This window comes from Musca vetustissima, unplaced genomic scaffold, assembly GCF_032173495.1.
Source record: "Musca vetustissima isolate MV318-11 ecotype Yass unplaced genomic scaffold, APGP_CSIRO_Mvet_v1 utg19905, whole genome shotgun sequence".
Classification (NCBI taxonomy): Eukaryota; Metazoa; Arthropoda; class Insecta; order Diptera; family Muscidae; genus Musca; species Musca vetustissima.
In genome coordinates, this window is record NW_026887752.1 from 20,779 (window position 1) to 48,260 (window position 27,482).

A 27,482-nucleotide genomic window follows, 5' to 3' on the forward strand; every position below is an offset into this window, starting at 1 on the left:
TGGAAAGCTCTTAGTCTAGCCCAAATGCGCGGTATAAACAGAAAAATTGTTTACAATGAAAAAATTAGAAATGCGTGCTTTCATTGTAAAAAAATACGGATGCGTCTTTTTTTAAACACCTGTTTCTATATGAAGCAGTTGCCAGATCGAAACAAAATTTAACATGTGTTCATAACAGAGATGGAAGTTTCCAAAACACTTAACTTTTTTATACCCTCAGCCTTATGGCTAATGTGGGTATATACACTCTTTGATTCGGCAAAAATGTGCCTCATCGAAATATTGGTTAAAGACATCGTGTTTCTTTGGACCAAATCCGTGTCAGACAATTTGGAGTCGATTTATAAGTACGAACGATTACTCTCAAAGGGAGCAACCGATTTCATTCAAACATCGAAATATTTGTTCCAAACTTAGCTTCAAATCGAAGATGGGGAATATCAGTCCACTCCTTCTGGTACCTCAAAACACAAAATGGTCAAAATTGCGCTATAAATCAATGTTATAATATCATACGAACGGACTATTCGATTTGAACCATACTTTGCACAACCTATTATTTTTACCCAGCCTTGATATAATCCAAAGATGGGACCCATTGGTCTACTCCTTCTGGTACCTTCTGACACAGATGGTAAACATTTTCAATATTTACAAATCTAATATTAGACGAATGCAATGTCCGATTTGAACCTATCTTTAACAAGCTTAGATCAAGCCCAAAGCTGGGAACCATTGGTCCACCTCTTCTGGTACCTCCCATACAGATGATCAACATTCTCAATATTTACAAATCCAATATTTGGCGAATGTAATGTCCGATTTTAATAAAATTTTGCTCAGTCTAGTATCTTTACCAAACATAGATCAAGTCCAAGGATGGGAACCATTGGTCCAATCTCTTTAGTACCTCTCCCAGAAATTGTCAACATTTTCAGTATTTATAAATCCAAAAGCAGGCGAATTGAACGTCCGATTTGAACCAAACTTTGCACAACCTATTATCTTTACCAAGTCGAAGGTGGGACCCGTCGGTCTTCTCCTTTTGGTACCTCACCCACAAAGGATCAACTATACAAATAAAAGAATAAAGTTATTCATCAACGACCAGACGAAACGGCTGAAGCTAGAATCTTTAAATATGGGTGACACGTTACTCCAAAGGTGTCAGATAAGCCTGGATTTTTGTAAATGTGTAGGGGAGACTAGGGCACCTTCGGCACTTTTTTAGAGCTCTATATCTCAGTACTTATTCAACATATATAACAACTTTATGGCTGATTATTGTCCTCTGACACTTACAGCCTGTTTTTGTAAAATTCCAAACGAACGAATTCGAGTGACTTACAACCAAACTCCTTGGTTTTGAAAAATATGTCATTTATTTTTGTTTTGAATCAGAAAACCTTTATGAACATAAATAAAGGTTTGGTCGTAAGTCACTCGAATTCGTTCGTTTGGAATTTTACAAAAACAGGCTGTTAATTATAAAAAATAGTACCAAAAAGATATAAAAAAATGGTATTAGTTAAAAAATTTTACTGTTTTGTAAAAAAAGTCAAATTCGCCGAATGTGCCCCAACCCGGGGTAGCTTCGGCATTTGATGGGGCACATTCGGCACCATAGTCATAGCCTGGTAATTGTCATCGCTATCAGTCTGGTTGAAATTCTGATCCTCTAAAGGCTCTATTTGGTTTTAATACGCCACACAATGTTTGAATTATAGGGCTTTATTTTCTATCGGCGGACGTTTACATCTCAAGGTCGCACAATCTATGAGAAATAGGGGTTTTCTACCGCATTTTCGTCAAAACAAGCACGTTTGATCTTATATATGCAATTTCGAGCCATATTAAAGGATAAGTTTTAAAGACAAACTCAAAAACATTTTAAGGAAATAATATTGCACAATCTGTATATGGCCGAATGTGCCCCACTTTAAAATGCCGAATGTACTTTTTATAGTTTTTTCATTTTTTCGATCAGATTTGTAAAAACGTTATATTTTTAAATATGTTTATAATAATACACATCGTAGTTAACCACTTTATAATAATATTGTCTTAAACATTTTAAAAGTTTTATCACGAAATACTTACGAAATGGAATTGAAATATTACAGCAACATCTACAAAAATACAAAAAACTATGTAGCTAAATAAGCTTATTAGCTAGAAATTTCAAACTTTGTGTCAGTTATTTATTTCGATATTCGATACCTATGTATCGAAACTAGTGATGTACGGCGAGAGCTTCATATCGAAAACGCGATTGCCGAAGGTGCCCCAGTCTCCCCTACTAGAACGGCACGAAAAGTATTAAATATGGTATGATTTGTATTTGGCGAACTGGTAGAACTAGAACTTTAAAATTTGGATTGTAGTATTAGAGTATGTAGGAAGTTTTGGGAATTCGTGTACTAAATAGGCCTGGAATCTGAAGTCGGGAAATAAGAATTCTATTGCTACAATTTGAATTTTGGCTTAACCGATAGAGCTGGAATCCTGAAATTTGGAGATAGGATCACTGTTAGGGTGTAGGATTAGGAGATGTAGGAAGTTTTGGAAATTCCTGTTAATGTGTACTGGAATCCTTAAATTGAAAAATAATTCTATTGGTTGTATGATGTAGGTAGTTTTGGAAATTCGAACATATGTGTACTAAATTTTGTACAATTTGAATTTGGGGTAGACCGATGGAACTGGAATCCTGAATTTGAAGTTAGGATCGCTATTGGGGTGTAGGATGTATTAGAAGTGCGTACTAATGTGTACTAAATTTAAATTTGGGTGAACTGGAATCCCAAATTCAAGGTAGGTAAGTATGCAACTTTATATTAATATGTACAAAATTTGGTACTACAAGAGTACAAAATGGTACCAAATTTAGTATAGAGTTGAGATATGAGGTAGTTTTGGAAAAACGTACTATAAGAGAACAAAGGTACTAAATGGTATCTAAATCGTCGATTTTTGGGTAAACATTTTTTTTTTCAAATTACAGCCACTTCGGTGAGATAATGCTTCGAAATCCTTAAAATACACAAATCGGCTAAAACATTTACATGGAGGGTTTAAAGACCTATGTATAAAATTGTCTTTTTTTATTTTTGAAGGACATCACGTCCACTGATATATCCCATTTCAATACGCAGTTTCAAAGCTATATCTTTAATATTGCGAGCACTACGTGAGTTTGACAGACATACTTAAAACGACATATTACTTTATTGTAACCAAGAATGTATATAAATACTTTATGGTTCCTCGGTGAATATTTCGAGTTATTGCAATTCGTACTCAATATAACTTTAAATGCAAATATGTCAACATGGAAGTAACTGATTATAATAAAATTTTTCGCTATTAATTTACTAACCTGCAAACGAAGAAGCTTTATTAGAATTTCCTCCTAAAAACAAAAAAAATAGAAGAATTAAAAAAAATCTAATATTAAAATATATATTTTTGGACAGTTGTTATTAAAAATGTTTAAAATATATTTTCAATTTTGAAATTTACTAACAAATGCTAAATCTTTTGATATAAAACATTTTTAATTTTTAAAATTATTCCTAAATTTTACTTGTTGCCATGATCCATCTGAAAGTTTGACGTTTTTAGGATAAACCTACTTAGACGGTTTGACGACGACGAAGTGAAAAATAATTTTCAAAAAAAAAAAAAAAAAAAAAATTGAATGATCGTGAAGTATGAACAAAAAAAACGTTCAAAAAAGTCGCTTGTCAATTGGTGACGAATCTGAAGCTCGAAAAAAATCAGCAATCGAACGTATGGGTATTAATAACAAATGGTCTCTAAAATTTAAACCAGAAATGTAATACATATTTTTCTTTTGACATTCCAGAATATTTGCCGAATTTGACTTTATTAAATACAAGCTATTCCGAATTTGTATAAAACACATATATTTATTATTACTCATTCCCATTGTGCAATGCGTTTTTAAAACCCGATTGCCACACGATGATGATTGCGAATTGTTGTTGTGTGCCTGTATGGCACATTTTAAAAATAAGTAAATGTGTATGGAGGAATCGAAGCAACCTGAAAGCAGAATGGAAAACGAACCCGGGACTACTAGGTAACTTAGGCCAAGCGCAAGCTATAAAAGTAAGCTACACTTTGTGGCACAATTCACAGTTATACGCGGACGCGCTTTTCTAACTTAACTCGGACGACGGTTGCGGGAGTAACATTTCGAAACGAATAACAAACAGAAAATCCAGATATACCCCCACACAAACCAACCAATCGACCACATAATACAAAGCGGACACAAAAAGCCAGTGAAAAAATAAGATTTTTTGACGAAAAAAATGTGTCTGCTCGGTTGATAAATTTTACTTAATTGTTCGCTTTAATGAATGAACTAAACTTAAATCTAAACTAAATAAGTGGACAAAACAGCGACAAATTACGCTTCCTTTTCATAGTTGTTTGTGTTTTTTTTTCTTTCGTCTAATTCATTGCAAAGTAAATGTTTAATTGAAGAAAAGCAAAAAATACAAGAAAATAAAACGGAAACGCTTCTCGAGGCCATTGTCAGAAATTAGACAACCAAAATGACTCTGGAAGTGCTCAAAGACCCACAACTGATATCACCCGCAAGCGTCTTTTGTTTTTTGCTGTTGCCGCTGCTGACGCTATGGTTTACCTATTGGCGTCTATCACGTCGCCATCTGTACGAATTGGCTGAGAAATTGCCAGGACCCAAAGGATTACCCATTGTTGGGCATTTATTCGATGTCGTTGGACCCGCATCATGTATGTGTTATTTTGTGTGTAATAAGAAATATAACAAAATTACGAAATATTAAAAAATTATATTTAAAACCAAATAATACATAACTGAAATTTTAAAACACAAGAAGCAAATGGGTGTGTAAATTGTGTGGATTGAAAACATTATGAAACATATTAGAGTGAAACGAAAGGTGCTGCAAAGTATCGAAATCATGCTATGGAAATGTTTTTATGAATTGAATTTTTGAATATTTTTTTTTTCTTGGTGAATAGTTTCTTTTGTGAGATTTTATTAATGCAAAACAACATTCGATTGAGTAACCACGAGACAAATATCAAGGATCCAAAAATGTGTTTCGTATTTTTTACATTTTGCTGTAGAAAACATAGTTGTATAGTATTTGTTGCCATTCCCCAATTGGATACAAAATGGAAAAAGTAAGACTGCGGATCCAAACCATAGACAAATACTTTTGATTTTGACGTATGTGGAATTTGAAAAAAAAACTCAATTCTATGTCATACAGGCATGATCCACGTGACGAATTTATAAGTTTTCGTCTGTCAAAAAAGTGTAAACGTCGAAAACGTCATTTACCTGTATTAAATGCAATAAATGTAGTAAACGTCGTTTATATTTTCACCGTATACAGTTATTTTGAAGAATATATAATATTTTTACATATTTCTTACTATTCTTTAGTAAAGCCGAAATACATATTTAAACTTCTTTAAGAAATAAAATGGAAATTTGATATGGTTTTTTAGTAAGAAATTTTCATATTGACTACTGGAAATAACACTTTTGTTGAAAATCTAAAGTTTTTGACTCTTATAACCCTGCAAACCCTGAAAAAATATATTTTTTATAAAATCCACGCCTCTTGCAAACCCTGAAAAAGTATTTTTTTTATAAAATCCACGCCTCTTGCAAACCCTGAAAAAATATTTTTAAAATATCCACGCCTCTTGCAAGCCTTGTAATAAAATATTTTTAAAATATCCACGCCTCTTGCAAGCCTTGTAATAAAATATTTTTTAAAACATCCACGCCTCTTGCAGGCCTTGTATAAAAAAATATTTTTTAAAACATCCACGCCTCTTGCAAGCCTTGTAAAAAATGGTTTTATTTAAAAATCCACGCCTCTTGCAAGCCTTGTAAAAAATGGTTTTATTTAAAAATCCACGCCTCTTGTTTTGTTTTTTTTTTAATCCACGCCTTTTGCAAGCCCTGAAAAATATTTCTTAATCCCCGCCTTTTGCAAGGACTGAAAAAATATTTTTATTTAAAAATCCAGGCCTCCTGCAAGCCCTGAAAAATATTATTTAAAAAAATCCCTTAACCCTTAAAAAAATCCTTACAAAATCCACACATTATGTATGCCCCAAAAATATTCTTAAAACAATTCACGCCACTTGTTAGACGTAAAAAAATTGTTTTAGCAAAGGAAGGCCTCTGAACAAATATTCGTTAAAAAATCCACGACTCTTATGTTGCTTAAAAAAATATGCTTTAAAAATACACGCATACGTCTGAGGGACAATCTCTGATTTCGTTAAAAACTCTGAAATTTTATTACAAATAGCTTATTGGCAAAATAACGCATTGCAATAATGCAACGTGTTAAAATTAGGAATCATGCCCGCCATTCGAAAAACACTGTTTCGATACTGATAGGTTTAAGGGTCTACATTTTTGTAAAATATTTGAGGTGCCAAAATATCTCACATTTCTGTATTTTAATTACAATTCAAGAAAATAAGGACGAAAAATATACACCTAGATAGGAAAAGGATATGTTTTACAATAAATAAGTAAGTAAGTTTAAGTAAAACATGCGATGTCAAATAACCTACCATATCCGTAAAGAAAACCTTTTTCGTGAAAATTAGATGTACTAGAACATATTTATTACATCATAGCTCGCATAGGTATTTCATCCCCATAAAGAAATTTCCATCTCCTGTTATAATAAAGTGTCTCGATTATAGGTATTTTGAAAGCCCAAACCGGTTTTTAACCTGCTGGTAAATGAAGATATATTATTTTGAGGTCTTCCAACCTAGCTTATGTGTATTTGAAGACCTCAATTGATTCTTTTTTATACCCTTCACCACACTGTGGTACAGGGTATTATGTCTTTGTACATATGTTTGTAACAGGCAAAAGGAAACGAGATAGACACATGGTTCCTATTGAGAATATGCATAGAATCACTTTCTAAGTCGATTTATGCATGCCCGTCCGTCTGTCTGTCCATGTTAAATTGTAAACAAATTACAGGTCGCATTTATGATCCGAATTGGATGAAATTTGGCATAGGTCAGTTATTTGGCCCAAGGACGAATCCTATTAAAATTGGGAAAAATCGGTTAAGATTTAGATATAGCTCCCATATATATATATATATATATATTTGTCCGATTTCCCTATATATCTTTCGATTTGCACGAAATTTGGTACAGCCTAATGATTTAGGTCTAGAATGATGTGTGTTAATTTTCCTGAAAATCGGTCCAGATTTAGATATAGCTTCCATATATATTTTTGTCCGATTTCATGTAAATGGTGCACCAAAGTCCCGATATATCCTTCGATTTGCATGAAATTTGGCAAAGATTAATGAATTAGGTGTAGAATGATGTGTGTTAAGTTTCCTGAAAATCGGTTCAGATTTGGATATAGCTCCCATATATTTTCTTCCGATTTAAAGTTAATGGTGCACCAAAGTCCCTATATATCATTCGATTTGCACGAAATTTAGCACAGCGTAACGAATTAGTTCTAGAATGATGTGTGTTAAGTTTAGAGAAAATCGGTCCATTTAGCGCAGCTGATGACTCGATTAACTGTCAAAGTGGGTAATTTCTACTTGAATTCGATGTGCAATGTTGCCAACCATGTGAAATATTATAAGGAAAATGTTGACATAGGGTCGAGACAAATAGACATAGGTTTTTGTTTTGATACATCACCTTATTATTGCATCATGGCTGATGGTATATATCTGTCGGCAACACTAACTGACACATTCCACGGCCATTTTTATTGCCAAGAGAAATATAGATGACCCTTGCGTTTATTTGAATTATATTGATTATACGACACGGATATGGGAATTAAACTAAATTGTTCACAGGGTTTTTATATTTATACCCTACACAACTATGTTGTCAGGGTATTATAGCTTTGTGCAGCCCCAAATGTTTGTAACGCCGCGAAATATTGGTCCTAGACCCACCTTTAAGTATACCGATCGTCATATCTCGACTAGCTGAGTCGATCTAGACATGTGTGTCCGTCCGTCCGTCCGTCCGTCCGTCCGTCTGTCCATTATAATTTGTAAACACGATACAGGCCACAGTTATGGACCAAACTTCACGAAATTTTGCATGTAGGATGGGTTCTGGCCAATGAAGACCCCTATTGCTTTTGGAAAAGATCGGTTAATATTTAGGGGATGAAATGGACCAAATACTAAATTTTTGTCGGTTTTTCTGGTCGCTCCAGAGGCCGCAATTATGGCCCAAACACCGCGAATTTTTGCATGGTGAAGGGGATCGGGCCAGAGAATAAGCATGCATGTTTTGATAAAGATCGGTCAATATTTAGCGGGTCAAATGGACCCTCACTTTTGTGTGAAAAATGACAAAATTTGTATTCTATGGCATATATATTTACTCCTGGAGGATGTAGACCCCAGGAGTTGATAGCATATCCAAGAGGAGTGGTTGGCCTTTAAATTGATACCAAATATAGTGATGTATCTACTCAGATGTGGGAGTTACAGTCAAATATTTACAGGTGCTTACGTATTCAGATATTATTTAGTAACCCATTACCACATTAGAGGGAGAAATATCGCGCTGATGGCTTTGAAATTGTTCATGAGGTTCCAGTTATGGTCAAGAACAACGCCTATAATTTTCGGTGATGATCAGATTAAAACTTTGGGATGAAATGGACGGAGAATATAATTTTTTGTGTGTTTTCGAGTAGAGTATAATCCAAAAATCACAACACAACCCACCGTGAAGGTAATCTGGACAAGTAATTAGAAGGACTGTACTGAATATTCGAAAATAGTAAGGAAGAGGTGTTGTTAACCTCTAATCGGACAAGAGGGGGCAAATATCACGAAATATTACTCAGACTCGGAATAAACATCCTCAGAAAGTTAGAGTTCGTGGTAGTTGTGTAGGGTATCGTATGGTCGGCCCCGTCCGACTATACTGCTCCGCTCACTGGTTTTTGATATTGTTTAGTAGTATTATTACAACACCAGGAGGTGGATGTCTCACAGACAAGACAATTACTTGCATAAGGTTAAACATTGGAAAATCAAACTCATCGTATGAAACATACGAAAACTTCAATGTGAACTAGAAAACCGACAATTGTTTTGGGTATGATAATAAACATTTTAAAAAAATTCTGTAGCAAATTAAAAATGCTAAATAAGTGATAGGTGCTAAGATCACTTTTATTGGTGCTAAACGAGATTAAATAGTGCTAATTCTAGCACTAAAAGTGCTAAATTGGCAACACTACTTAAATGTATTTTTTTTTTTTGAAATTTTTAAATAATTTTTTTTAAAGAATGCGTGCATTTCTTTAAGATATGACTTGTTGACAAATTGCGTTGCTTATAAAAATATTAAATAATTCAAATATTGGTCTTAGAATTTTTTCCGTCATTGCTGATAATAGACGTTCTTCTCTTAACAGAAATTTAAAAGAACTGATATGTATGCAATAAAATTGTTTACAAATTTTATGTTCTGCATGTTAAAGCTAGAACAATTGTTTTACATAGGTGGCAGGGTAAAAGACCTTAAAAACTATTTAACATTTTAAATTTCATAAATAATTTGTTTGGTATTATTGTTACGTTTCTCGTTATCATACTTTATTTTTGTATTTTAGTAAGTTACTCCGATGAGGTCCTCCCCAGTTGCTACATGTTTAATTTATATTGGATTTAAAATTTAATATTCATGCAATAACAATAACAACTTGTATGGCTCCTCAAACAGATATTCCACCATTAGGTGTTAAATGCCATTGCGTTGCAACGGAAAGGTTCTCAATGATTTTAGGTATTTTGAATGTAGGGTATATCTATTATAATTATAATATTTTATATACAGAAAAAACGCATATACGAAAGTTGATACCTTTTTAACATTCTAGAAATACAAATAAGAAAATAATATTAAATATATTCAGTGAGGTATCATATTCCAAATTATGAATATTGTACCTTCGAAATAATATCTTAATTTATTATTTTGTTTCTTCATTTCAGCGGTTTTCAGAACGGTCATTCGGAAAAGTTCTGAATTTCCCTATGTATGTAAAATGTGGATTGGTCCTAAACTTGTGGTATTCATTTATGATCCGAAAGATGTTGAAATACTACTCAGCAGTCAGGTGTACATTGACAAGGCATCAGAATATAAATTCTTTAAACCATGGCTTGGTGATGGTCTGCTAATAAGTACAGGTGAGTCAACGTTTAAATCAATACAGAATATATTTGTACTATTCAATTATTATATTATTATATCCTAGGAAAGTTAAATTTGTTCAAGCTTTCTCTCTCTCTCTATTTCTATCCAACTCCTCTCTTGCTTTCTCTTCGTTTTTTATTAATAAAAAACCAAAAAAGCCTCAAATGAGAAAAATTCCTTAATACGTTTTTTTTTTCTAAAATATTTAATAACACACACAATAGAAAAAAAATATATCTATCTATTCCGCTTTGTTATCATCGCTGCTATTATTAATTGACACTTTTTATTCTAATTTAAACACACAGGTCATAAATGGCGATCACACCGCAAGTTGATTGCACCCACATTCCATTTGAACGTTCTGAAGAGTTTCATTGATCTATTCAATGAAAATTCACGCAATGTGGTCCGTAAACTTCAGTCGGAGGGTGGCAAAACGTTCGATTGTCACGATTATATGAGTGAGGCCACCGTAGAGATTCTATTGGGTAAGTAGTCTTAGTGAAGAAAAATCTAACTGCTCACACGATATTTTCCATGCCACTAGGCATGGCATATAGAAGCGACATTCTTGGTTTTGCTAGTGTGAATAGAGATAGTCTTTTCATTGTTGGACACTGTGATGATGATGGTTATGGCGGTTATTAATAATATTATTACTATTGTTATTGGTTGGACAATAGATAGTTATATTTTATGGGTTATTGTGACAATTATATGTACATCAAATTTACATATTAACACTCCGGTGACCGGGTGGAAATTGTGAAACAACAATTGTATGTGAGATGTAAAGCAAATGCATAAGTTTGTATGTAAAGACAGATAGAGTGAGAGACTGATAACTCTAGACCTCTTTAAGGGTCAAAAAGAATGAATGATTTTTTAAAGTTCTTAAACTTTTTCCCCAATTTTCAGGAGGTAAAATTTGCATGCGAGTAGAAAATAAACTGGACTTTTTATACCTTCTATTATATGAAGCTCTACAAAAAAAAAAAATATTGATCTTATGTTTATAAATGTGTCCAAACTCCCGAAAACACCGAAAAATGGAGGTACAATTTTATGGAAGCTTACCCGGAATTGTGGCCAATATTGATAATTTTTTGGTTCAGTTAAAATGTGACTAAAATACCGAATATTTATATGTTGGTTTTACCAAAATGTTGACCAATACCAAACATCCTTGGGTAGTAGTTATCTATATCCAACATTTCTACGATCTATCTTAAATATTGAAAGCAGTATCATTATTCCAACAAACAGACTGTCATAGAATTTTATCCTAATTGGGAATTCAGTCGAAATGGCTTGAAACGACGGTAAAGTGGCCTGTGAAATTATCGATATATAATATCAATATCAAATTAAGACCAGAGCTTTTCACGGTACGTTTGGATACTGCCGATATGTCTTTAAACACATTGACATTATAGATGATTTCGACTGTATATACACTTTGTGTATGGGGTCTCCTCATTATGGTAGGGGATATATGGACCAGCAATCTGTAAATATACGATTTTATTAAAATCGAATTATGAATTTTATATGTATACTACCAAAGTACCCGCTAGTTCGTGTGCAAAATACAATACAAAACTTACAAATAGTATGGAAATCGTGAAAACTTTATAATTTGTGGTACTATAATTCTGAATTCCACCTTTATTCCTACATCTAATATCAAGTTTATTACCATTATTACGAATTGTCAAAATTATCTCCATATGTCAATATACAACCATTCAAACAATAATTTTAATCCCAAATTTAAGAATTTCAGACCTATCAGTTCATCCAGAAACCGATTGTAGAATATTTGGTACCATTTAGTGCATTTTGTTCCCATAAGTACGAATTCATTAACTACCTCAATACACACTCCAACAGTAATTTTAATTCCCAATTTCAAGATTCCAGCTCATTATGTTCACCAATATCCTACTTGTACCAAATTTAGTACTCATAAGTACGAATTTCCAAACCTAACTCAATCCTGTTTTAAAATGTTAGGTTGGGGAAAACAGAATTCCATTATTTTTATATGAACTATAATACATTATTTAACATGCTTCGGAATGAAACGATTTGTTGTATGATTTGTTGCCATTTTAAAGGTAACTTCATAATGCCTCTGTCATAGAAGTCCTGCTCTCTATTTGCAAAAAAACTCTAGTAGACGATTTTCACAATCCTCCCCAGATATCAATACTATCTCAATCTAGTTCCCCAAAGTCCAAATCGTACCCATAAGTACGGATTTCCAAAACTACCTTAGTCATGCACTCCAATAATAATCATAAGTCCACATCTAAGGATTCCAGGTCTATCAGTTCACCATCATTTAAGTTGTACAAAATATAGTACCATTTATCACATTTCGTAGACGTAAGTACGTCTTTTAATCACAAATTTTCCGGATTTATCCGTTTCTCCGATCACATAGTTCCAAATTGTACAATATTTAGTGTCATTTAGTACTTTTCGTACGTACCGTTCACATACATCCAAATTGTACCATATTTAGTGCCAGTTATTATTTTTCGTACGTACCATTCACATATATCCTAATTGTACCATATTTAGTGTCATTAAGTTCTTTTCTACATCTATCTTATACTCTAACAAATATAAGTTTTCTATCTCTATCCGTTCACTCCAATCTTTCAATTACGAATTTTCAAAACTACCTCCATGCCTCAATCCTATCCTCCGAATTTTACGATTTCAGCCCTATCCGTTCACACCAATACAAATTGTAACAATTGGTACCAAAAACATTTAGTACTTTTGATTCCATAATTAAAAATTTCCTAAACTACCTCAATCCACACAAAATCAAATTGTACCAAAGTTAGTACTATTTAGTACACGTAAATTTTGCCAAATTTGTTGCCGTTTAGTACTTTCGTACACCCAATTACGAAATTCCAAAGCTCTCTCCATAGCCTACTCTTCAACGTTAACATAAATTCCACCCGTTCACCCAAAATTTAAAGTGTACTAAATTTAGTACTGTTCATACCAATAAGTACGATTTTTTAAAGTTACCTCAATCCTGTATTCCAATAGTAATCCTAATTCCTATTTTCAGAATTCCGCCTCATTATACGCTCAATTAAATACAAATAGTACCAGATGATTTAGTACCATGTAGTACTTTTCATACACATAACTACGAATTTCTAAAAACATTTCCATACATAAACACCCCTTCTAGCTATATACGCTCAATATTATATAATTAGAACTAAATTTAGTACAGTTTAGTAGTTCTCGTACACTTCGAATCGAATTTTCCATAACCCTTTCTAACTTTTCATCAGTGACCCACATTCTAAATATCAGAATTCTAGCTCTTCACGTTTGCCTAGTATACCATATTTAGTACATTTTAGTACTTTTTGCACCCTTCTTGTTCGAATTTCCAAAAAATGTAAATTAAAATTTCAAGCTTCTGGCTTTAGCAGTTTCGTCTGGGCGATGATCTGTCAGTCAGTCACTCCGTCTCTTATCACTAAGATTTAGATATATAACCGATGTGATTTCCCTAATCACCTCTACTTCGGCAAGTTTTAAAACTCAAAGCCAGCCGTTAGATATTATCAAAATCATATTAACTAAACAAATAAACAAACGTATTATATAATACCGTATAAAATATTACCCACTTATATCTATGTGTGTGAGACTATGCTATTTACTTAACCTGGTGTCCCAATTGCGTGGCTGGTTGCAATACCAGGCAAATGGCTTTTCATTTCTTTTGGCCTAAAAGCTATAATGGTTACACGCAAAAAAATATGCATACATAAATATTTGGCAGATTCAAAGATGCATTTTTTGAAGATGCTTTTTTATTAGTTGTTAATAGCTGACGCGGTTTCTATTATAAAAGAGTTACCTATTCAAATCATCTATTATAAAAGAGTTACATATTCAAATCAACAAATGACCCACCTGTGAATGAGCAAAAAACCAGAATTTCGCTAAGTGCAGTAAAAACTAATCAAACAACTGTTTGCATGCATACTCTCTCCCCGTGTCCGATGATGACGTTAAGCGGAAAAAGCATGAAAAGAGAAACCAGAAATATCAACCATAAAGCCAACATTTATTCAGTCATTTGTTAGCCATTCACGCGACCAACTTGAAGTAAGTCAAACTGTGGTGCTGATAGGCGAATTTTCAAATGAAATGAAAATTTTGTACTCAACTTGCATTTTTCTTTGGCAAAAGATGTAGACAACGACGTCAGTGATCGTCCTCTTTGAGTAACACTAACACTTTTTACCAGTTACTAAGCCTCTCTGATTATAAATGAATGAATGCTAGTCTGGTCATGGTGGTTTAAAAGATGTTGAGAAACCGGCAACAAGAATTAATGGCTGGCTGGTTGTTTGTTTGGTTAGTTGCATTTCGCCAAAAGTTAGTACCATCTAAACACAAACTCTAACTACCACTACTATTTATCCACTACTCTATCCAGACTTTCAGGTTATGCAATATACATCACAAAAATTGTTGTTTTTTGGTCGTCAGTTAGGTCGGTTGTTGACTTGCAACTGCAAGGTGGCATTAATCCATTACAAAGCCACACAACAAACAGCTGATGAAATAGTAAAAGATTGCATAGACAACAAGAGGAGGCGTTTATTTCTGGGAATATTGGCCACTAGTGTTTTAATTGTGAAGGAGGTGGTTTTCTGGTATTTATATACCATAAAAGTGGTCAATATAATTTAAAGAAATTAGGTCATATTTTAGGGGGCATTAACCATTCAATGAAAAGGTTTAATATATCCAAGCGCTTAGAAAAACACAGCAAGGAAAGGGCCAACGTATGTTTGAAAAATTACACCATATTATATACAAAACCCATTTCCATTGTGTGGTATTCAATTTATTTTTCCAAAATATTCGTCGGAGACTCCATAAAGTTTATATATTCGAGATTATTATGTCTGTAGATATAGATATAAAATATTTAACATAGTGCGTTGAAATTTTCACATTGGGTTATTAGGTCACGTTCACTTTTCCGCATTGAGGTTTCTTCGATGTCGAAAAACAATATCTGCATACAATTATTGTTAATGGTTTCAGAGTATAAAATATTGCAAAACAATTTTAAAATAGGTAAATTTTGTTGTTTTAAGTTTTCGAATTATTTTGAGTATCTTGAAAGTCCTTTTCAAGTTTTCCTACATAGATAATTGTTTGTTTTAATATTCCATTTTACTTAATGAATAAATACTCTCGGCAGAAATGGTCGGGATTTCAGGTATTTTTAATGCCCACTTCATAATGAGCTTATAAAAAGTTCAGCGTTACCTTAATTAACGAAGTTTTTACTCCTTCTTAATAGATTTAATTAAGACCTCTAAGAATATCCAGTAATACATATATTAGAAGGAGGTAGGGAAATGTGACTGAAGATTCTAAAACCTAAAAGCAATAGGCGCCATAATATAAAAGTGTAGTTCGTTATATGAATTAAATCAAAAAATATACGAACCATTACATAGCCCTAATAAAACCAGTAATGAAGATTGTAAAATCGGACTAGTCCGACTATATGATACCCTTTACGACTTTGGGTATTTTCTACATTTGTATCCTAACAGACGTCTCCTTTTTGAAGGAAAATTGGCATGAAATAGGTCGAACTTAAATGATGTGTTATATATAAGTTAGGTTGGGGAAATAATTTTACTTTTATTTTTTTGTTTCTTTGTTACGACTACTAACATGCCGGTAAACTTCGATCATTTCTTCGATTCTAACGATATTTTCAACGACCGGCCTACCAGTGCGAGGTGCATCTTTAATACCAAAAATTCCTGAACGGAATCTCCGAAACCAAAATTGCACATAATTGGATGTTACAGTATCGGAACCATAAACACCATTCACAATTTTAGCCGCTTGGGTTTGTTCGTCAAAGAAAAACTGTAAAATATACCGAAGTTTCTCTTTCACTTCACTTCCATTTTTAACACCCTGTAACTCACAACTGAATGCATTATACAAAAACCAGTAAGGAAAGTTCAAACGTCGGACGGGGTCGACTATATGATACACTTCACCACTTTGGTACACACAAGAGATCCTTTAGATACAATAGACATAGATATTTAAACTAGATGAAAACAACTCATACACATACCAATCTAAAATTTATGAAAAATTAAATGTCAATCATCGAGCAAAATATATATAAGATCTATATATAAATCTGAACCAATTGCAACAGAACTTCGCATACATCAATCTGGACCAACTTCAGTACTCTGTTTAAAATTTTGTCTTAATCGAACTAATATTGGTAGTATGGTGGTCCATTTACATAAAATCGGACGAGCTATATCTAAATCTAAACTGATTTCAACAAAAGTTGGCATATATCAATCTAGACCTAATTCAGTACTCTGTGTACTTTGTACTTTGTCCCAATCGGACAAATATTGGGAGTTTTGTGTATCATTAACCAAAAAATCGGACAAAACTATATATGGCAGCTATATCTAAATCTGAACCAATTTTCTCCAATTTCAATAGGGATCGTCCTTGGGCCAAATAAGTAACATGTAGCAAATTTCATTCAAATCGGATCATAAATGCGACGTGTACTTTATTCACAAAAGTACATGGACGGACAGACGGACGAAAATGCATAAATCGACTCAGAAAGTGATTCTATACATATTCTCGATTCCTTTTGCATGTTACAAACATATGTTAGTATGTATCACAGTGTGGTGAAACAGCAAAGTAAAGAGCAAAATCATTTTTTACTGCGAAATGTCACCCTTCCAACGAGCATTAATCTGAAATTGTTTGATCGATACTTTACGAGAAATCTATCAGTACAGCCATCTGCCGAAAAATAATGGATTTATTTTTCCCCAACCTAATATTACACTGTTATACAAATCGAGGTCGTGGTCTGGGGTGAAAAATTCCTATTGTGGATGAAAGACCTTGGTTAGTATTTGAAACCCCCAGAAGGAAACATTTTATTTCGTTTTATATGAGTTATATGTTTTTCTAAAAGAGTTGACCATCTTCGGACTTGATAAAGGGTGGTCAAAATATTACGATTTACAAAATTTGGAACAAATCGGATATTCCATCATTTTAATATTAATTTCATATTTTTTTAATAATAAATTTAAAAATGATCAAAATTTTGACCCATTTTTTGGGGACCATCTTTGAACTTGATTTGTGTTGGAAAAAAATATATAAGTCTAATATTGGATTAATAAATATTGAAAATGTCGATCCTTTTTGGGGGATGTACCAGATAGAGTTGACTTGGACTTGATAAATTAATAGGTTGAGCCAAGTTTGATTTAAATCGGATAATCTGTTCGATGAGGCACATTTTTGCTATAGCAAAGTGTATGTACTTACCATCATTCGCCATAAGGCTGAGGTATAAAAGTGGTTCTATATGCGACAAATTTTGTAAAGAGTACTATATAAACAAACCTGATGCTCAATAAATGCTGCCAATATTGTCCATCAAATTTATAGTTCTGTCTTTCAAGTAGTCTGTTGAAAAAAAAAAACGATAGAAATTGTTTTACATTAAATAGATTTGTAAATATATTTACCTTATATAATATATATTTACCTTTGTGATCATTATTTGGAAGTATAAGACGCATTGCTGTATTTCCGATAAATTTTCAACGGTTAATGTTATCAGAGTTGCTGTTCGTTGGGTGTTATATTGTGGCCTGGTATTTATTAATATAGAACAATTTTTATTGCATACCATCTGCTGTATGCTGTTTTACGATTGAATTTGAAGTTTATTAAAAAGATAGGGATAATCCGTTTGAATTTTAATTTGCGAAAAATACCATATGACCGGAGACTCTTGTGAGGCCCAATTTGGCAATTTTTTTGTATTCCAAAAGGCCGAGTTGAAGACATTGATGATTAGAATTACTCCCATTCGTTCAGACTTTATATTTTCGATAGCATTTATTCTTGTAAAATAACCAATAATCATGCCAGATTTACAAGTATTTCATTAATATCAGCTCATCATATCAATATTAAAATTAAAATTTTAAAATTTCTGCAAAAAAGAAATGAAAATAAAAACATTAAATATAATACTAAAAATAACATAAATATTCATGTACGTATGTTGTGTGTAATATCAATTGACCAAAATTTTCAATTGTAATAATTTCATTTTGGGTTATGTCCAACTACTTCTAGTTGTTGTACAAGAGACCCAATTCGCAAACGATTTGCATATATATAATTGCCTATTATTGTGTTTGTGGAAATAATGTTTTATGTTTTTTTTTGTAAAACAGAAAACAAACAAGTGACAATAAAATATGACAATTATTGTGTGTTCGATAACATTTATTGGCCTGCGGCCAATACTATAAATACTATACAATATTTAAGTGAAATATTGCCAAAATCAATAGGACAATGTCATTAACATATATTTGTTATTGCTAATGAGATAATAAAAAAAGAAATGTTCAATTGCTGAAAGTGATTGACAAATACGGTCAAATGTAATTCGAACATTCAATGAATTTTAAAATAAATTGATATAAAACGGGAAATAAGTAACGAGGGGGTGGATAAAGACAATTGAAATTCAAGTTTAAATTTTTAATTTTTAAAAAATAAAATATTAAAAATCAAATATAATACAGTTTAACAGTTTAAAATTTTCAAAACAATTACCGCTTATTGTGGACGGAGAAAAAATTTTATAAAATATTTTTGTATTTTTTATTTGGGATTTGAAAATGATTTTTTTTAAATCCACTTCTATTTGGCTGTAGTTCATAGAGTAATTTTGGGTTCCATAAAAGGTATGGCAGACTGGTGCAACATATTTGTCATAATGATTTTGGTACTTTTTTGTCCTTTCCAAACGTCTGAACAAAAACTTTAAGCTAGGTGCATATGTGTGTGACATAATAAACATTTCCTTGTGGATCTTCCACAAATTCAACAAACTATTAAACATGCGGTCATTAGTCATCCTTTACGTCTGTTATAAAACTCCATGAAAAACCTGAAAATTTTCCATCACAACCACATGATAGCAACTGTAAGTTATTTATAATTACAACTTTCAGGTGGAGGAACAAAGTCCATTGTAATGAAATGCTTCAATGGTGCTGTCTGCAGTGATGTAAGTGAGGCTATTGATTTTTCTTTTATTTGTCTGGAAAGCCAACATTTGGGAAATCACATTAAGGGAAACCCCCCCCCCCCATTCTCGATTTTATTTTTTCAAGATTTTCAATGGGCTGGTAAATCAAAACCAATGCTTGTTAAGGTTTGTAACTTAAGGGAACCCCCCCCCCCCCCCCCCATTCCCGATTTTTTTTATTTTTAAGATTTTAAATGGGCTGGTAAATGAATACCAATGCTTGTAACTTGGCACATATATATTTGAAGATTTAAAAAGGAAGAAAAATAATTTACCAAATTTTTTTGTTGTTGTTTTTTGGGTTCAAAGAAAAGTCCTTATTTTCGATGGCGGGCATGATAACTCCTCACTGGAACATCGGAATCCGAAAATTCCAACTGTGTGCACAACAATTAACAAAATGGCGGAACTTTGAAAATTTTTTTATGGAAAATCGCCTATTTTTTACCACAAACTAAGTTAAAAAATAAGGAAGATCTTCACCGATTGGCGTTATCCTAGTTCATACGAGAGCTACACACTCCCAGAGAAACGTGTCAAAATTTGAAACCGATTGGATTACTAGTTTTTGAGTTATCGTGCCCGCCATTCGTTTTGAGAAAAACGCGTTTAAAGTTTGAGAAGCCCTTTAGCCGTCACTTGATGCTGACACAATAAATCGGCTATATCTTCAAGAGTTCTTGAGATTTTTACTTGAAATTTTGTAGGAACATTCTAGAATTAGAGTAGATTCGAATTAAATCAAAAAAAATTTTGACACCGAGAATGGGGGGGGGTCCCCTTAACACATATATACTTGAAGATTTAAATTAGAAGAAAAATAATTTACAAACAATTTTTGTTATTGTTTTTTGTAATTAAAGAAAAGTCCTTATTTTTGATGGCGGGCATGATAACTCCTCACTGAAACATCGGAATCCGAAAATTCCAACTGTGTTAGAAGGAGTACATGTCTGGCTCTCGTATGAACTAGGATTATTGACTTCGCTCCAAAATTAACAAAATGGTGGACCTTTGAAAAAATATTTTTGGAAAATCGCCGATTTTTTACCAAAATCCTAGTTAAAAAATAAGGAAGATCTTCACCGATTGACTTTATCCTAGTTCATACTATAGCTATACACTCACAGAGAAACGTGTAAAAATTTGAAGTCGATTGGGTTATTAGTTTTTGAGTTATCGTGCCCGCCATTCGCAAAAAAATGTTTAGAGAAAAACGCGTTTAAAGTTTGAGAAGCCCTTCAGCCGACACTTGATGCTGACACAATAAATCGGCTATATCTTGAAGAGTTCTTGAGATTTTCATTTGAAATTTTGTAGGGACATTCTTGAAATAGTGTAGATTGCAATTAAGTCAACAAAAATTTTGACCCCGAGAATGGGGGGTCCCCTTAAAAGTAAATAATACAGTCAATGAACTCGAGAAAAATTTTGAGGTTATATAAAATGTGGATATAATTTTAAGGATTCCAACAGTCTGATTCAAATATAATTAATTATACCCTTCACCACACTGTGGTACAGAGTATTATGTCTTTGTGCATATGTTTGTAACAGGCAAAAGGAAACGAGATAGACACATGGTTCCTTTTGAGAATATGCATAGAATCACTTTTTGTGTCGATTTATGCATGTCCGTCCATCTGTCTATCCATGTTAAATTGTAAACAAAGTACAGGTCGCATATATGATTCGAACTGGATGAAATTTGGCACAGCTCATTTTTTTGGCCCAAGGACGAACCCTATTGGGAAAAATCGGTTCAGATTTAGATATAGCTCCCATATATATTTTCGTCCGATTTAATGGAAATTTGGCATAGCCTACTGAATTAAGCTTAGAGTGATGTGTGCTAAGTTTCGAGAAAATCGGTTCAGATTTTGATATAGCTCCCATATATATTTTCGTCCGATTTAAGGCAAATGGTGCACTAAAGTCCCCATATAAATTTCAATTTCCACGAAATTCGGCATAGCGTACTGAATTAAGTCTAGAGTGAGGTGTGCTAAGTTTCGTGAAAATCGGTTCAGATTTAGATATAGCTCCCATGTATATTTTCGTCCGATTTAAGGTAAATGGTGCACCTAAGTCCCTATATATCAATGGATTTGCACGAAATTTGGCATGGCCTACTGAAATAAGCTTAGATTGATGTGTGCTAAGTTTCGTGAATATCTGTTCAGATTTAGATATAGCTCCCATATATATTTTCGTCCGATTTAAGGAAAATGGTGCACAAAAAACCCTATATATCATTCGATTTGCACAAAATTTGGCATAGCGTAATGAATTAAGCCTAGAATGATGAGTGTTAAGTTTCGTGAACATCGGTTCCGATTTAGATATAGCACCCATATATAATTTCGTCCGATTTTAAGAAAATGGAGCACCAAAGACCCAAAGTTAGGCCGATTAACACAAAATTGTGCACAACGTACTGAAGTTAAATTAACTTAGCGTATGGATTTTTTTTTGAAATTGGTTCAGACTTGGATAGAGCTCCCATATATATTTTCTCTCGAAAAATGATGCACCAATAACTCAAAATGTGACCGATATTCACAAAACATACTGAAATTAGTATAACCTAACCTGCGAAAAATTTCGATGAAAACGGTTTAGATTTCTATACAGCTTTTATATATATTTTCGTCCGATTTTAAGTAAATGGTGCACCAAACTCTTCAGTTTTTTTTTTAGATATTTATCAAAAAATCAACGGGAGTCCGAATGATATGCGACGTATGTTAAGATACAACTGTTGAACATACCCAAAGCGGTATCATATAGTCGGCCCCGTCCGACTTTACTGCTTTCCTTACTGTTTTCACTCACTGTTAAGTGAGTGAGTGACTGACAAATCATCGCCCAGACGAATACGGGTTGGGAAGGGGGGTTGATGAATGGAAATGGTTTAAGAAAAAGTACTAAATTTGGTACTATTTGTATTTATTTTAGTGTACAGAGATGGAATTCTGAAAATAAGAATTAGGATTACTATTCGAGTACATTTGAACTACTAAATTGTAGTACAGGATTGAGGTACCTTAAAAAAATCGTTGTTATACGAAAAGTACTAAATGGTACTAAATTTGGTGCAAGTTGGACAGGTAAAGCTGAAGTCTTTAAATAGGGAATTAAAATGACTATTGGAGTGTAGGATTGAGGTAATCTAGGATATTCGTACATATTGGTACGAAAAGTACTATATGGTACTAAATTTAGTACAATTTGAATTTTGCTTGAAAGGATAGAGCTGAAAACCAGACATTTGGAATTAAGATTACTCTTGAAGATTGAGCTATAGAGACATCTTTGGAAATTCGTATTTATGTGTACGAAAAATACTAAACGGCACTAGATTTGGTACAATTTGAATTCGGGTGAACGGAGAGAGCTGGAAACCTAAAATTTGGAACAATGGTTGATGTTGGAATATAAAATAGAGTTATGGAAGCATACTACTTTTGTGTACTAAATGGTACTATATTTGGTACAATTTGATTATGTGTGAACGGATAGAACTGAACTCCATAATTTTGAAATTAGAATTACTGTTGGAGTGTAGGATTGACGTAGTTTAGGAAATTCTTAATTATAGAAACAAAAAGTATTAAATGGTACCAAATAGTTTACAAATTGTTATACAGTTGGAGTGCAGGATTGAGATATGTTGGTAGTTTTAAAAATTCCTCATTTGGTACAATTTAGATTTGAGTGAACGGATAGAGATGGAATGAAAATTAGAAAACTGTGGTAGTATTGGAATTTCGTACTTATGGATACGAGAAGCACTAAATGGTACTAAATATGGTACAGTTCGTTATGTGTGAGCGGGTGTCATAAAATTAGGAATTAAAATTAAATTTGGAGTGCAGGATTGAAATATGTCGGTAGTTTTAAAAATTCGTCATTATGTGTACTAAATGGTACTAAATTTGGTACCATTTAGATTTGAGTGAAAGGATAGAGATGAAAAACGTATATTTGATAATAAAAGTACTGTTAGAGTACAGGATTGAGACAGAGTTGGAAATTCGAACTTATAAGTACGAAAAGTACTAAATATGGTACAATTTGGATCTATTTGAACGGATAGGGCTGGAATCCTAGAAATTTTGATTAAACTTAATGTTGCAGAGTGACATTAGGGCACATTAGAAACTCGTGCTTACGACTACGAAAGTAATAAATGGTACTAAATTTGGTACAATTTCGATGTTGATGAACGGATAGAGCTGGAATCTTTAAAGGTGGTCTTAAGGTTATTATTGGAGTGCATGATTGAGGTAGTACTGGAAATTCGTACTTTGGGTGCGGAAAGAACTTAATTTGGTACAATCGTGAAAGTTGCAACTGAGATTACTGTGGGAGTGTAGGAAAATTACAGAATGGTATCAAATCTGGTACAATTTAGTGAACAGATAGAGCTGGAAATATTTGAAATATTGAGATAGGTTTGGAATATGGATACGAAAAGTACAGAATGGTACCAAATATCGTATAATTTAATTTTTATAATTTTTGTTTGGTGAACCATACAGAGCTGGAATTCTTAAATTTGGAAACTTTTGGAATTTATGTGTATAGAATAAAAAATTCACCAAATTTAGAACAATTTGGATTTAGGTAACGAAGAGAGCTGGAAACCTAAAATTTCGAATGTGGGTCACTGACAGAGATTTAGAAAGAAGGACCAAAGTGTTTTTGGTACTAAATTTAGTGGTGGTGATGGTATGGAGGTAGACTTGAAAATGTGTACTTATGTGTTCGAAAAGTGAAACCTGTAAATGTGGAACCTAAAGTAAATACTTGGAATTTAGATCTATTTTTAATCTGTGTAATGGAAATAAGAACGAGATTTCGGAAAATAGTGCTTATGTGTATGAAGTGTAGTGCTTATGTGTATGTAATAAACATGATATTAGATGTAGAAATAGAGGTGGGATTCAGAACTATAGTAAAGCAAATTATTCAGTATTCACGATTTCAATATGAAATATTATTTTTTGTATTCCCTTTCCGCATACGAAGTAGCGGGCACTTTGCTAGTTTATAGTAAATGTAGAGAGATGTGGGGCAAGTTACAACCCCCTTCCTTACTCACAATCTCGGAGTTTTGTTGTATTCCTTTATTCTACTCGGAATTGGTGCAAATAAAATTGGAAATATTTATTATGAAATTAGTCCCTGTGTTTATTCAAGGGAAGTTCTGTCTAGCCTCAACACCTAAACCCAATAAGAATTGCCAGCACTCCCATTCATTTTTCTATAATAATTAAAAGTTGAGACAATTTCCCAATGTAAATCCGATTTTAATTTCCTCCCTTCTATTTGTTTTTTTTTCCAGAAACTGCTATGGGTGTGTCGAGAAAGACCCAGGATAAATCTGGTTATGAATATGCACTGGCCGTTATGAAAATGTGTGACATTCTCCATCTAAGACATCGTAGCCTCTTTCTGCGAAGTGAATTCTTATTTTCCCTTACCAAATATTATCGTGAACAGGGAAGACTTTTGGATATCATTCATGGCCTGACAAAGAAAGTAATTAAATATAAGAAGGAAGCCTTTAAGAGAGGTACTCGTGGCTCATTGGCTAAATATGAGTGGACTGAAAATGGTGAATTGATAACAGAAAGTTTAAATTCAAATGGTAATATTACCAACACGGAAGATAAAAACGAAAAAGTTACCACTGTAGAGGGGCTCTCATTTGGCCAGGCCGAAGGATTAAAGGATGACCTCGATGTTGATGATAATAATGTGGGTGAAAAGAAACGTTTGGCATTTTTGGATTTACTTTTGGAAAGTGCTCAGAATGGTGCCACAATAACGGATACGGAAATTAAGGAGCAAGTCGATACCATAATGTTTGAGGGTCACGATACAACGGCAGCAGGATCATCATTTTTCCTCTCCCTAATGGGTATACATCAGGGTATACAGGATCGTGTTATTGAGGAGTTGGATGAAATTTTCCAAGGATCCGATAGAAATTGTACCTTCCAAGATACCTTGGAAATGAAATATTTGGAAAGATGTCTTATGGAAACACTGAGAATGTACCCACCAGTACCGCTAATTGCCCGAGAATTGCAGGAAGATTTAAAATTGGCCTCAAATGGCTATGTTATACCAAGAGGTGCCACCATTACAGTGGCCACCATTAAATTACATCGTAATCCTTTGGTCTACAAGAATCCGAATATCTTTGATCCAGATAACTTTTTGCCCGAACGTCAAGCCAATCGTCATTATTATGCCTTTGTACCATTCTCAGCTGGACCAAGAAGTTGTGTGGGTGAGTTCAAAATGTTCCTCCTAGGCAAAAAATGATTTCAAAATTAATTGTAATTAAATTTCTATTTGGTTTAGGTCGCAAATATGCCATGTTAAAATTGAAAATTTTACTTTCCACCATCCTACGAAACTATCGTGTCCATTCCGATCTAACTGAAGAAGATTTCCGGTTGCAAGCTGATATCATATTGAAACGTGAGGAGGGTTTCCGTGTTCGTTTGGAACCACGTAAGCCACATGCCTTCAAAAAATCCACCCAGACTAATAGCACAACGCAAGCAGCAGCAGCTGCGACATCAGCAGCTATTTAGATTTATAAAAATCAATATAGATTTTTCCTTTTCCGTTTACTGTTTTTTATATATAAAAAAATTTCATTTCATTGAAAATAATAATATTTTTTATTTTATTACTTAATAATTGTTTTTATTCTTTGATTCCTTTTTTTAATTATTAAGAAATGGTCCAGTTGTGGGAATATATTTTTGTTTGTCATAATAAATGTTAACGATCTTTTGAAAATGAAAATGTATTTTTTATTAGTTTAATATATAATAATATTTTGTATTAAAAGAAATAAGAGAGATATTGTGAAATAAAATATACAAATTATAAATAAATTAAAAAATCTTTACAAGTTTTTAAAATAGGCTCCTTTCGCAGTAATGGCCTTCGTACTGAACATTAAAAATATTCCAATTTAAATAAGTTTGCAAGAATTTATGAATAAAACTTTTAAAGTATAACTGATGTCCTCCAGAACGCACTGTTATGTCGCACCCGGCATGTGGCAATGGTCCACATAACACGCAACACTTCTTAAACATCCCAGCCAAACCCAATAACCTACCCCACCTTCACTACGGACACAACTAGTACATTACATGGACAGCTGAACTGAAGCCTCTCCCTAAACGCAACACTTCTTCAACTTCCCTGCCAAACCCAATAACCTAACCCCATCTTCACTGTGGACACGCCTACAACAGCTTTTTTGAACCCGGAGTTCGAAACAGACCCAGAATAGAAGAAAAATGTACAGCAGTAAAAGCTGTTACAACATTTGTGAAAGGTTAAATGTCCACATAACTGATTTGGTACATTTCTTCAATGAAGATATTCGCCAATAATTTACAGCCACTCTGTTTACCACATGGACAGCTCAAATAACGTCTTTCCCTAAACATCATGATCGATTCCAACCTCATCCTACCCCAAAATTGTGAGGATAAAGTTCGATAGCTTATTGAAGTCGTCCACACAAGCCACCGCTATTTGCGATAAGATGAGATGCGAAGCTGGCATAAGTTAATGTCGCTTACTTATCTGTCTTCGGAATCTCTTCGAATATAGCCGATCAAGATTGCTACATTTTTTAAACCTGGAAACAGAGGAGTCAGAACCAGAATAACAACAGACAAATAACATAAGACACGTTGCATCAGTTGAATTGACCTTCCTAAACCTACTCAACTGCCACGAAATTCCCAATGGGCGCAGCTCACTCAGGTTACTACATTTATCAATTTGGAGGTATAGGAACCAGAACCAGACAATTCATAACTAGTACTATGTATTTTGTTGCTACAAGAACAACGACAGAGATTGATAAATAATCGATCGATTCTGTTTAATCCTCAAAAAATAATTTAAAATGTAAAGATCGGACGGGCTAACATTTTTG

General features: G+C 33.2%; 1 protein-coding gene across 1 annotated transcript; it reads left to right on the forward strand.

Annotated features, from left to right (window-relative positions):
- Nucleotides 1-4,585: 4,585 nt before the first annotated feature.
- LOC133335457 (cytochrome P450 4g15) lies at nucleotides 4,586-26,109 on the forward strand. The gene is made up of 5 exons (XM_061543731.1): nucleotides 4,586-4,788; nucleotides 10,077-10,274; nucleotides 10,590-10,772; nucleotides 24,846-25,799; nucleotides 25,874-26,109. The coding sequence occupies exons 1-5, from the start codon at nucleotides 4,587-4,589 to the stop codon at nucleotides 26,107-26,109; spliced, it is 1,773 nt and encodes a 590-aa protein (XP_061399715.1). The 5' UTR covers nucleotide 4,586.
- Nucleotides 26,110-27,482: the final 1,373 nt, after the last annotated feature.

Excerpts from the sequence above, each read along its gene's own strand:
- LOC133335457 (XM_061543731.1), top strand. The coding sequence starts at position 4,587 with ATGACTCTGGAAGTGCTCAAAGACCCACAACTGATATCACCCGCAAGC. Across the intron at positions 4,789-10,076 it reads TGTCGTTGGACCCGCATCAT|CGGTTTTCAGAACGGTCATT; the intron begins GTATGTGTTATT and ends TCTTCATTTCAG. Across the intron at positions 25,800-25,873 it reads TGGACCAAGAAGTTGTGTGG|GTCGCAAATATGCCATGTTA; the intron begins GTGAGTTCAAAA and ends TATTTGGTTTAG.